This window comes from Pan paniscus, chromosome 6, assembly GCF_029289425.2.
Source record: "Pan paniscus chromosome 6, NHGRI_mPanPan1-v2.0_pri, whole genome shotgun sequence".
NCBI lineage: Eukaryota > Metazoa > Chordata > Mammalia > Primates > Hominidae > Pan > Pan paniscus.
Window position 1 is genome coordinate 30066436 of NC_073255.2, and position 12524 is coordinate 30078959.

Genomic DNA, 12524 nt, shown 5'->3' on the forward strand with positions numbered 1-12524 from the left:
AGGCTAAATACTTTAGCAGAGATGCTGAGCAAAGAGAACCATGGATGGCAAGAGCCAGACACCTGCTTGTGGTTTGCTAAGACCTGGCAGAGCCACAGCAGCCCTCCCTGTCTTGGCTGTGCCCTTCCAACATGTGCAGTTATGAGGGTTTGCCTTGGAGGGGGCCTGCTGCAGCTCCTGCTCCCCCAGGAAGCCAAGTAAGAGGCATTCCTAGAAAACCACTTCTAGAGTATGGGGTTTTGACAGGCGCACTGCATGCTACTTCTTACTGGCTGCTTGCTTAGGCAGTAGACTTATGACCTGCCTGCCCCCTCCTAAACAGGGGCAGAGGGGTGGAGACAATGGGGGGCAGTGGAGGGGCAGCCTGCAGTCCGCCCTTGGTCTGGCTGGGAGGATGTCTGCATTTTCTATGCTTCAAGCGGTCGCTGGGAGGGTAGCTGGCTTGAGCCTTTCTGTCTGGCAGTAAAAACTATGGGGAGAACAGATGAGACGGGGGTAGTTGGAAGAGATCAAGTAGCATCCAGAGCCCCCAGGTAGGTGACCTGTGTGAAGGCCCCTGCAAGTCTTCCTGAAGAACGCTCCTGTAGAAGCAGCAACTTTATATAGAGAGGAGGAGACCACTTCTCTTGACCACCCCCACCATCCCAATTCCTCCCTTGCTCTGGAGAAGATAGGAGGGGAGATTGTTTTTCAGAGCCTACCTTGTTCCCTCCCAGCACCCTACCTCTGACGTGAGAAAGGGGAGGAAGACAGAAAGAGCAGACCTGCCCCTTTCCCACTTTAGGCCCTTCCACCAGCCCAGCCAGCCATGGAGGTGGGTGGGGACACTTTATTTTTGGATATGAGATTGGAGTCTTCAACTGGACTTGACGAAGGTTTTTAATATCAGGAAGTGACCGAGGGAGTTATGCAGTATGTCTAGGGTATCATTAAGGGACCTTTAATCAGCAGGGGCGGGAGATTCAACACAGCCCAGCGGGGGGCACAATGGGAGAAAAATAAAACCATTTCCTGTGTGCACCCAGTGGAGTTGAGACTGTTCAATAAACTAGCTATATCTGATTAAGGACTTCATATCCTTAGGATTAAAGGCAAGTCACTGCATTTGTGTTGTGGTGTACTGAATTTATAAATTCTTAGTTGAGGAATAGCCAGATCTTTTTGCAAATCAAAAACTTGAAATGTTAAATGAGGAGGAAAGAAACTCACTAGAGGCAAATTTCTGGATGTAGATAGAGGAGACACTAAAAGAGGTAACTCATAGTTGCCTTTTTCTTTTCTCCGTAAAGTCTGAGAGTTTTTATTTTGTAGTTTTACACAGACATTTACATTTCAATTGATCACAGATTCATTAACATTTGACACGATAGAAAGGGTGTACAGAAACATGTTTGTAAGTGATTTTTAATCCTTGTTCACTTATTTGTCAACCATGTTATTCTGGCAAATTATTTAATTTCCATCATAATGTTTTTCAGGGTGCTCTTCTGTTTAATTTTTTTTATTAAGCGTAACTGTGTCAATGATTTTTATATAGGGTAGTGAGGAGGGTCCTCTGTCTCTCTCTCTCTCTCCATTATCAGAGATTTCTAAAGCATTTGCAATGCTTTTTTTTATTCAGACAAAAATCATTTTAACTTTACATAACAAATATGCTTTAATTTTTTTTACAACTTTCAAGATACTATTATAGCTGTACTGACAAGGAAAAATTGCCGTTGATGATCCGTAGCTGATGAAGTGTATGTAGCTACTCTTCCGTGTGATCTTCGCTATAGAGCCATTTGTAGATTACAGGCCACAGCTTTAGGGACAGGCTCCAGGTTTCTTATTTTTCTTGTTTCAATTCTGCATCATCTATTTTCTTGAATAGCAGTCTCCTAAAATGTAAGCAGTATAAAATGTTCTCACCCATCAGAACAACAGCATGCAAGAGTGTATACAAATACAAGCCATAGTCCTAACTGCCTAATTATACTTGAGTTGAATTGTGTTGCACTTGAAATGAGTGAGATATTGGGGGGATGCTGAATCTGTGATGGGCAATCAGTCCCAAACACTTATCATTGATTCATCTCTCTCCCTCCACACCGCCCCACTCCCAACATCTGATTAGCTGTCAATTCTTCCTCTGTATAACATCCCACAACCTCAGCAGAAATGTCAGCGGTTCTCCCTCTCCTGATGAATGACGCCCCAAGTCCTTGTCCGGGTCCTCAATATCTGCGCTCTCTGCTCTTACTCTAACAGTCTAGACTTCTTTCCTCTCTTCTTCGCATACTTTTTGCTCTTGCCAAAGGGCGCCTCGGCTGTTCTTGGCTCACCTTGCTTTAGTGCCTAAAAATGACCTCCCTCTTCTCACCAGTCTCCGAATGTTCAAGAGAAAGCTGCTTTTGAAAGGCAGGTTTCCGCATACAGAAACACTCTCTTTCTTTCTGACCCTCTGCAGGACCTTATTAGTGCCTCTCTTATTTCATTTATCCTGTCAGATATCGAGGGCTTACTATGTGGTAGACACAGTTCTTAGGGCCTGGGGATATGGCAGTGGACAAAAATTATGGGATTTGTAGGACTGAAATTCTAATAAAGGCAATGGACCCTAAACATATGTCAGATGGGGATAAGTACCATGGAAAAGAACAAACCTGGAGTGTCCTGAGAAGGTCTCTCAGATAAGGTGACACAATCTGCCACTGTATTTTCTTCAGGTCTTAACTAAAGCATCACGTTCTACTTCATATAAAAAAAACTTTTTTTAAGCAAACGCTCTCTACTATAAAAGAACAGGTAGGTAGCTTATTAATTTTTAAATCTTACATTCTGATGTGTACATAGGAGATAATACATATTTCTTAATATAAATAATGATTATAACTGAGTTTATAAGATGAGATCCAGATAAAAGAAAACACTTTGATTAAAAGTTAGGAAAGAAAACCTGCTGCATTTGAGACCTAGATTATTGAGATGGGGTCCTTTGCACCTGAACAACTCTCTCCCATGAGACTTTTTATGTGGGAGAGGTCCAGCGTTTAGACAATATACTGTCATTGCATGGACTTAGTGAGCAGCTATAGGATAAGGAGATTGATGCTTATATGTGGCTTAGGGGAAGCCATCCTATGATTTTATACCTTGAGCCATGATTATTATACCTGGCTTTCTATAGTTCCCAATTTACAGGTATTTAGTTCCTTGTGTCTTTGCCTCTCTCTCCTGCTAGGAAACTTACTGTCTTAGAAACTTATGTTGAAAAGATGTAGTCATTTTTAAAGTTTCTAGACCACCTCTATATAACTGCCCATGCACTTTGACTGGTTTCCAGGTATTTACCTTGACTGTTTTTGATCGGGATTCTGGATTTCTTGGTGCTGGCAGGACATGGAGTAAAATAAGTCATTGGCACATGGTGAATGCATGGATCCTTGACACAAATCACTCAGCATCCTGCAGACACTTTTGGCTGTTGTTGTTCTCCCAAACCTTTGGGGCAGGTTAGGAACACGTCTCACGAGGCTCACCTCCATATTTCTTCCAGATCTCAGAGGCAGGTTGGCTGTTGCTCCAGCACTTCTTTCTTCTTGTACGTTCCTCCCAAATCTCAATGGCAAGTTGGCGAAGGAGTGTGGCATTTTATTGACTGCAGGTGTACTCATCTTAATAACATTTTTTGGTCCCCAATCTTTTAATTCCTCAAAATTGAGGCTTCTTTCCCCTTTTGGGTATCCTCTAGGCTATAATTAGAAATGACCATTACAATAACATACTGTTGTTATAAGCAACAGATTTAAACCCCCAATTAACTTAAATCTAGACTTTAATCTGCAGAATTGTTAAAGCTATAAACAAAGTTTGTGTTCATATGTGCAGAATTTTTTAATGATTTGTATTAAGCTTTTTAAAGCAATCTAGTTTCTCTGTCCCTAGACTATTGTAAGACAACCATAAAATATTTATGAAATATATATAGTGAATACAGCAATGAGTTCAAGCAGCAGGAACATAATGAAGTACTGAAATATGGCAAAAGTTTATTTTACTGCAGTTATTCTCTTTTGGTTTTTTTGATTCATGTTGTTTATGGAATATTTTATATATTTTTATAATTTGATTTTAGAGAAAACTCTCACTCATTTTTCATGTTTCTCTTTAAAGGCCAAAGTGGCACATGGAAACACGGTACATCGAAACAGAGATGCTGGCCAGGTTTTGGGGTATAGTTGTAGAAGGCCCAGTGAACTTCTTTTTTATTCCATCTTACTCAGGGTTCCACTCTAAAGCTTTCTCAAGAAACCAATTGCATTTTTATTAGAATATAAAATACATTTTTAGCAAAGAACTCATTGGTTTATGGGTTACTGCATCACAAATATGCCAGCTTTGTAGGAACCATCTCAAAGACAGAGAATATTTAATTAGATTTAGTCTTTACCATAGGAGCTTGTCCATATGGAAATTTTTAAATGATTGTTTTCTGATTATCCCTTGAGTAAAATGAGTATACACACTAATTTTAGCAGATTTGGAAAACGCATAAAAGAAAATAAAAACAATTTGCAATTTTACCATCTACAGGTAAACACTTTACTAAGATATAGATTTAGTACACATTGGCCAGTTTGTAATTGCTAAGCCCAAAAGAAACGTGTTTTTTGTTTGTTTGTTTGTAGTTTAAAACAATTTGAATGTCCAGCTGAAATGTATCCAAATCTTATTTCTGCCAACCATTTATTACAAATATGCACTTGTGAGTTGATTGAAAATTATTAATGCGCTGTATGCTTGCTAAGTACCATACTCACCAGTACAATTGTCATGACAGAGGCCAGCCTGATTGCTGTCGTGCTAAATAAACAAGTTACATTTATACATTGTCAGAGGAAGGCTGAAATTTCACAAAAAAACAGAGTACACACCAACTTACTTCTTAGTCTTTACAAAATCATTAGACTTAGGATTAATATTATGTAATTAATGCTACTCACATTAGAGAGATTTAAAAAACTTACCTCAGAATATTTGTCATAATTTTCTTTGCTGTGAAGATTGGACATCATTAATTCATCTGCACAAAAAATGTTTGATGTTAACAAGCTTGAAGTGGCTAAAGTCAATAAAACGAATAGTTTTGATGAAATAATTTCCATTTTGTCTAAATCTAAAATTAAGTCTCTATGTGCAGCCCAATGTTTATGAGAGGAGAAAAAAATTGTGGTGTTTTTATATCATCTAAAAACAAAGGAAAGTTTTTTTTAAATAGTGAAATCAATCTCACACATTTTAAGTACTAATATTAATTAGAGTGTACAACAAAAATATGCATGGAAGGAATGTGAATAATTCATTCTGGGAAGACAGCAATGTTTGTGCTTGCAAATTCATTAACTTTGAAAATAATTTTCCTCATTATAAAAGAGCTTCTAATTAGGTAAGTTTGGGGGGATAGTAATTAAGATTCCAAACAAACAGAATGCTTCATTTCTCTAAGCTTAAACAAAAAGTATTTTGTTTTTGGTGTTTGTGTCAATTCTTGAGGGAAGGAAAAGGAAGTATTCAATCCATGCTAGCTATGTTTTTTTTTTTTTTTAATCTGCACAAAAGAGTTAGGCGTAGTATTTTCAAAATGTCAAGCAAAATTAAGAATGTGAAAAAAATTATAATATCCCAACAAAATGCCATGAATTAGTTTTTTTGTAAAATGCTGTTTGGTTATTAAAAAGCTTCAGGGGTCAATGTTAGCCGTAACATGAAGGATGTGTATATGAGCAAATACTTGATAGGCATTTTGACAAACTGGCGTCTCAGAGAAGCTGGAGGCAGTCAGGCCCTCTGTATTTGCTCTATGGGTCTTATTTGGTAAAGCTGTGTCAATCACCAAAATTTTCTATCAAGATGCTGCATCCTACCTTCCCTCTCAAAGTCCTTAGGGAGACTAGCAGGGGCTTGGTAAGTCATACACATGCTAACTCTGTTGGTCCCAGGACACATATTATTTAGGTAATCGCGTATTGCCAAAGGTGTGCTGTCATCATGACATTAAAAGAGAATTTACAGAAATAAATGCGCATTTACTGAAATGCCAAAGCAAATCTCTTTTGGAGCAGCTGACTGTTCTTAAATATCTGCCTTATCACTAGACTGCCTGGGTTCTAGAGACACCTTTACTTGTTCCCACCAGTCCCTTCAGCCCTTTCAGGAGAAAAAGACTTGCATGGATTTCCAACAGTCCAGCTACTTCTAGACACAGACAGTTAGAGGTAATTCACAAAGAGTTGTAAAATTGCTCTGTTGTGTCTAGAACTATGCCACCTCTCACCTCTCTCACCAACCTACCGTATGTAATTTGAGACGTGAGATGGCAGAAGTGAAGATCTTTCTTCATATTGATCTCCAGAACAAGGCAGAAATTTGAAAAACCACAGTGGGTGAACTCTTGTGATACAAACTTGCCTATGGTCTCTCTTAAGGCATTTGACATCATTGGCTTCATTTGTTTTGGTTTGTAGTAGCCAAGAACCCCACAGTAGGAGGCAATTAATTCAATTCATAGTCTATTGTTAATTTTGTAATGCCATTATTGGATTATTTGGGTTTAATTTCCCTGAGGATTTAATACATTTCTCTTCCAAATTGTTCTTTTGCAAACTGCTGATGGAATTTCTTTGTGTGTGTGTGTGTGTGTGTGTGTGTGTGTGTATGTGTGTGTAGTCAGTAGACCCAAACTTCTGAGAAATGAATGAATCAAGGGGCAAGTTTTGTTGACTGAATTCACACCCCAGAAAAAGCAGAAGGCATCAGGCTTTTTTCAAAATGTATTTTTATCTAGTTGTCATTTTCAAATAAAATGCAAATTAAGCAGCTCACCATTTTTCAGTGCTGCTACTAATGGGTGTTGGCAGATCCATTAGAGTTTTCCTGATGACAATCAGCATCCACATATGACTTAATTGCTCCCTGCCTCCACCAGGTTAGGCCTCCACGTTTGGAAGGTAATTAGAATTATCTTATTAATATAGGGCTTGGGCCAGGCACGTGGCTCATGTCTGTAATCCCAGCACTTTGGGAGGCCGAGGCGGGCAGATCACCTGAGGTCAGGAGTTCAAGACTAGCCTGGCCAACATGCTGAAACTCCATCTCTACTAAAAATACAAAAATTAGCCAGGAATGGTGGCACATGCCTGTAATCCCGGCTACTCAGGAGGCTGAGGCAGGAGAATCGCTTGAATCCAGGAGGCGGAGGTTGCCGTGAGCTGAGATCACACCATTGCACTCCAGCCTGGATGACAGAGCGAGACTCTGTCTCAATAAAAACAACCAACCAACAAACAAACAACAACAAAAAAACAGGTCTTGGCTCTTTTCAATTATATCTTCATTTAACTTTGAAAGTGTTAACAGATATAGAACATACAAAGTATGAAATCACCATAAATCTTTTGTTGAAATGTGCTACTGCATACACACATACAGATTAATTGGTTTAGGGTCTCTTGGTGAGACATATGAGGATATGAAAAATTAAAAAAAATCTCTCTCTCGGACTTGTGGCATTTAAATACATGCTTCATTTGCTAAGATTTTAGTGGCTCTAGGACTACTCAATTCTAAGCCTATCTCTTCAGGCTGGTCACTTCTCCTGAGCTTTTGAGCCTCCCAAACACTCAGCTTCCTACCAGACAGTGCTGTTTGGACATCCCACAAACATTTCAAGTTCAGTATGTCTGAAATGGAATTTATCTTTTCCATACCTATTTTTCCTCCTATGTTTCTCATTTCGATGAATAGTACTGCATCAGTCAGGGTCCAATCAGGAGACAGAAAACACACAGTAACTTGAACAGGAAGTGATGAATACAAATAATTATTAATTATAACAGGAAATTAACTATAAAGGGGTGAAGAATACACTACAGTTGAGAGACAATATCCAAGGAAAGAACAAGCTGGTTGGAATTTAGATCATATTGGAGAAAGTGTGATGGCAGGGAAGTTTGCTGCGTTGCTCCTGGCCAGAACTTATCTGTAGTCTCAAGCAGGAAACCTTTTGGAATGTAGGTAGGTCAGGCAACTTCCGGAATATCTGTGAGACTCCTAGGAATCTCCCACTGAAACCTGATGGGGGTGAGCACCATTGGATGACCCCACATGTACTACTGGCAGCTGCACACAGAGAAGCAAGCAGATGCATGATTGGATCAGGAAAAGTACCTCTTTGATTTAGTAACCCTTCAGTACCTTCTACTGACAGAACTTAAAATTATGCCTGCTGCAAAGGAGAAATTCTTACTGGGTCCATCTCCCTTATCTCGAAGCATGCATTGAAGGGTAGATGTAGAGCTATTGCGATAGGTCTATAACTGGCAAGGTTACTATCATCCATTCATTTATCCAGGCTAAATTCCCTTGTGAGATCCCTATTTCCTCCCACATCTTATTCTACAGTTGATGATAATTGTGTTTCTAGTTTTGGGCTGTTACACTCAATAATAATAAAAGCCAATTTTTAAAAGCATTTATCACGTTCCAGAAATTCTTCTAAGCATTCTGTGAATTAACTCACTTATCTTTCATAATAATCCCATGAGCAGCTACTATTATTGTGCCTACTCTTCAAAAAGGGAGACTGAGGTGCAGAGGAATTAAACAACTTTCCCAGTAAGTGTCAGAACCAGGGTATGAACACAGTCTAAACTTAATGACTACTAGTCTGCCTGATAAAGTCTGTTCTCTTCCAACTTCTAAATGGCTCTTAAATCTGCTCACTTCTTTCCACTCCCATGGCCATAACTCAATTTATCATTTTTCTCTTGCCTAGATCCTTTTCTTGATCTTTTCCAATTCTTTCTCCATGGTGTAATCAGACAATTTTTTTTTAAATTGAGACGGAGTCTTGCTCTGTCGCCAAGTTGGAGTACAGTGGTGTGATCTCGGCTCACTGCAACCTCTGCCTCCTGTGTTCAAGGGATTCTCCTATCTCAGCCTCCCAAGTAGCTGGGACTACAGGCATGTGTCACCACGCCTGGCTAATTTGTTGTATTTTTAGTAGAGACGGGGTTTCACCGTGTTAGCCAGGATGGTCTTGATCTCCTGACCTGATGATCTGCCCTCCTTGGCCTCCCAAAGTACATTTATGACTTTCCTTCTTAATGTCTTTCAGTCGTTTCCCATTTCCCTCAGAATCACTCAGGTCGCCTAACCTTCATGATCTGTACTCTATTTATCTCTGTTTATTTACCTGCATGCACTCTTGCCACTCCCTACCAGCTCCTTGCTTGACAATGAACTTCTTTCTGTTCCTCCAAATAGATGAGCTTTCTCTCGCCTCCAGGCCTCTGCCCATGATTTTCCGGTGCATCTAATGTTCATCCACTGGCCTCTCTCCTTCTCACACCTATTCATTGTTTGGGCCTCAGCTGAGGTATGGTATGTTGTGAAAAGTCTCTCTTGACTTCCGTCTCTAAGAGATAGCTGTTTTTTCTTTGCTAATCATTGCTTTTATCACTCTGACTTGTCCTGAACCATCCATGGCTCCGCACACTTTGTGAGGGAAGGAGCTTCCTTGTGTAGAACGTAGGAGTATTTTCATTGTCTATTGCACAGATGCCCAGGAAATTTTATTTCTAAGTGAATTAGTATTTTTTTTTATTATTATGGGAAATAGGAGTTAAAACTGAAGTTGTTTAGTTATTTTTCCCCAGTGTTGGCCTAGGTTTGTGACTTGTCGTGAAATCATAATATCTTAACATTATCTTTTTGGGATTTCACATTGAAGACTTTCCCAGACTGAGCTCCATACAATTAAGTATAAGTAGGTTGAATGTGAGTTTTGGTTTATTCTGTTTCTAGTTTAATATGCAGCTCGATAAGTTCAATATGTTCTGATGGATCTTACTGTGTTGATGGCCATCAGTTGTGCCCAAACACCAGGATGGGTAAGAACAGGGACTGCACAGCCCCAAGGAGTGCTTCCTGGTGAGGCTTCAGGGTCTCCCACTAGGCTGACTTCAGAACAGAAAAGGGTTCTCTGCTTGCTTATTATCTCTCTATGCCCACTAGCCACATCCTAACTTCGGGCAGGCAGGTAGAATGGGAATTCAATTTCACCAGTCAGAAAAGGAGCTGACTTGAGTTTGGGTTTTTGACTTTGTGAGATTCTAGACTATTTGCACTTCTAGTAAATATTTAAAATAAGAGGTTTTGTGCCATGGGCTGCAAGTTTCTACTTAAATCTTTATGTAGAAGGGGCAGCTCACTCTATGCATAGTTCCATGCTTCTTAAGGTCATAGTGAGGGCTACCAAAAAGGTGGTTAATTTAATATCTGGAGGAGCCCCATTACAGAGCCCTTCTCCTCAACCCAGCAGCATACTTCCAGGGCACTTGCCTTTTTATAATGTTTATTTCTTCTTTTCCATCTAAGTATAACCTAGTTGTTATAAGGAAGTATTTATAGGCATTAGAGTCTTATTTTGCATTTCATGTTTGCAAAGTATTTTGCAACCGTTTGGGAACTAATTCAGGCCTTCTTTAGAGACGGATGGTAGTATTACCATATAATTCATTTCAGCATTATGTGTGGCAAGGAGAAAGAAATAACTGCCTTTGTTCCAAATAAAAACATCCTATGCAAATTGTAAAAAATTCTTATTAAAAAACGTATGGTAGTACTTTTTTTTCAGGATTTATGAGTGGCTTGTTATAATCAGCTTGTCATATTTGGAGAGCAGGATTGTATTTACTTCTCTGCTTTTTACTATGACAGATTATAACGCCAGGGTTTTAGAAGGTGCTGATGTGAATGTAAGACAAAGATTATTCCTCCATCTAGTAAAAGCAGTTGAAATTCATCTCGAGTTGAAGTAACTTAAAGAATCAGTTTGTACAAGAATAAACATTAAATATTTATAAAAATTAATTCACATGATTTACTCTGGAAAATTGAATCAATGTCAAGGTCCCTATATCTACAGGACATATTTTAGAGCAATATATTGAGCAAACATTCAGTATCTCTATTAGATCTTTCAAACAATAGAGAATGGTAGTATTTTTTTAGATTTTTTAAAGCAATTGTGTAAGGCTGATTAGGAAGGAGGCTCTCTACAGCACAGCTTTCCAATTCAAGCTTTTACGTTTTTTAATGTTTCATTTTTATTGACTTTTTTTTCTCTTTCAGGAAAAATGTGTGATTTTTACTGGCCTGGCAGGGGGTTGTGGTACCTCTTGCCAAAGTGTCAAGAAAACTCAGAATTCTGTACGTGAGAGACAAAGACCAGATGTTTAGTTAAAACAACACGTAGCTTTTACACAAATATAGGTAATGGAAACCAAAACTTTCCTTCGTATTTTTTTTTTTCTTTTTGACCAGTCTTGCTTTTGATATTTTTAAAATAAGCAAGCAGCCATCTTGTCATTCTAACCTGAGCAGGACAATTTAATTTCTTGTAAAGTGTGTGCTTTTTCAATATCTTGGGGGTTTTTGATTTATCTTTTTTTTTTTGAAGGATTCTGCTCTAAAATGTAGAATGTACTCTTCAAGTAATAATTTGCTTTAATAAAAAAGGAAAATTTAAGACTTTGAGTGGCTTAGGAAGGACCTAGCCTAATCCTTAGGCTGCCCTTTTCCACAAGCCTGGCCACATCTTATTTATCTATCTATTTATTTATTTATTTATTTTTTTGAGACAGTCTCGCTCTGTCTCCATGCTGGAGTGCAGTGTCCTGAGTAGCTGGGATGATAGGCATGCACCACCACACCCAGCTAGTTTTTGTATTTTTAGTAGAGACGGGGTTTCAGCATGTTGGCCAGACTAGTCTCTATCTCCTGACCTCCTGATCCGCCCACCTCGGCCTCCCAAAGTGTTGGGATTACAGGCGTTAGCCACCATACCCGGTGCCTAGCCACATCTTTATCGGGGAGGAAATCTGTTGCTTAAACTGATGTGGTTCGTGGAGGATGTTTGCAGGGACAGCCGTTTTCCCATCTCCAGCATAGGAATAAAGGCAGAATGAACATCATCACTAATGTGGGTCCTCCCAGCTGCTCTTTCATCTCTGATGAAAAGGGAACTGATTGAAATGCCCACATGAAGGGCTTGTTGTTGTTTGTTTGTTTTCTTTTTGCGGGGGGCCATGTTGGTGCTGTGCTCCTGAGTGCTGTTGGTAAGAATCTCCTCAAAGGTCCACGTAGCATCCACGCAATTGCCTGGATTCTGAATAGCAGCTGGCCTGGCTCTGGCCGACCTTGCATGAACACACTGGCACTTTCTTCTGTTTTTAGCCCTTTGGCTTTGGCAACACTCCATGCCCCTCTGCTCTACCTGTGAGCACCTGTGGGTACTTCATACCCAGTGGGTGCCTCTTTCACCTGAGTCAGAGATACCGCCCTTCAGTACTGAGGAGTCGGCACTTCCCTTCAACACTGGTTTTATTGGATCCCCCCAAAGGGATGTGTTCATGCTATAGCCAGGAATTACAGCACAGCAGTTCTCAAGCAATTCTATGACAAAACTCAACCAATTCCAA

At 39.5% G+C, this 12524-nt stretch overlaps 1 protein-coding gene and 1 long non-coding RNA gene across 2 annotated transcripts in view; both read right to left on the bottom strand.

Annotated features, from left to right (window-relative positions):
- Window positions 1–1270: 1270 nt before the first annotated feature.
- NPVF (neuropeptide VF precursor) lies at window positions 1271–5194 on the bottom strand. The gene is made up of 3 exons (XM_003807920.5): window positions 5010–5194; window positions 3334–3734; window positions 1271–1880 (listed from the first exon to the last, which is right to left on the bottom strand). The coding sequence occupies exons 1-3, from the start codon at window positions 5145–5147 to the stop codon at window positions 1829–1831; spliced, it is 591 nt and encodes a 196-aa protein (XP_003807968.1). The 5' UTR covers window positions 5148–5194; the 3' UTR covers window positions 1271–1828.
- Window positions 5195–7120: 1926 nt separating this feature from the next.
- The window catches only part of LOC117980895 (uncharacterized), a 397942-nt gene continuing 392538 nt past the window's right edge, over window positions 7121–12524 (bottom strand). Inside the window, exon 6 of the long non-coding RNA XR_008626162.2 lies at window positions 7121–7832. This is a non-coding gene — a long non-coding RNA (uncharacterized LOC117980895). The remainder of the gene's footprint in view (window positions 7833–12524) is intronic.

Coding starts and splice junctions, on each gene's coding strand:
- NPVF (XM_003807920.5), bottom strand. CDS start 5,147: ATGGAAATTATTTCATCAAAACTATTCGTTTTATTGACTTTAGCCACT. Junction 3,735..5,009: donor ATTATGACAAATATTCTGAG/GTAAGTTTTTTA, acceptor TTCTAATTATAG/CCTAGAGGATACCCAAAAGG. Junction 1,881..3,333: donor CCCGATCAAAAACAGTCAAG/GTAAATACCTGG, acceptor CTTACATTTTAG/GAGACTGCTATTCAAGAAAA.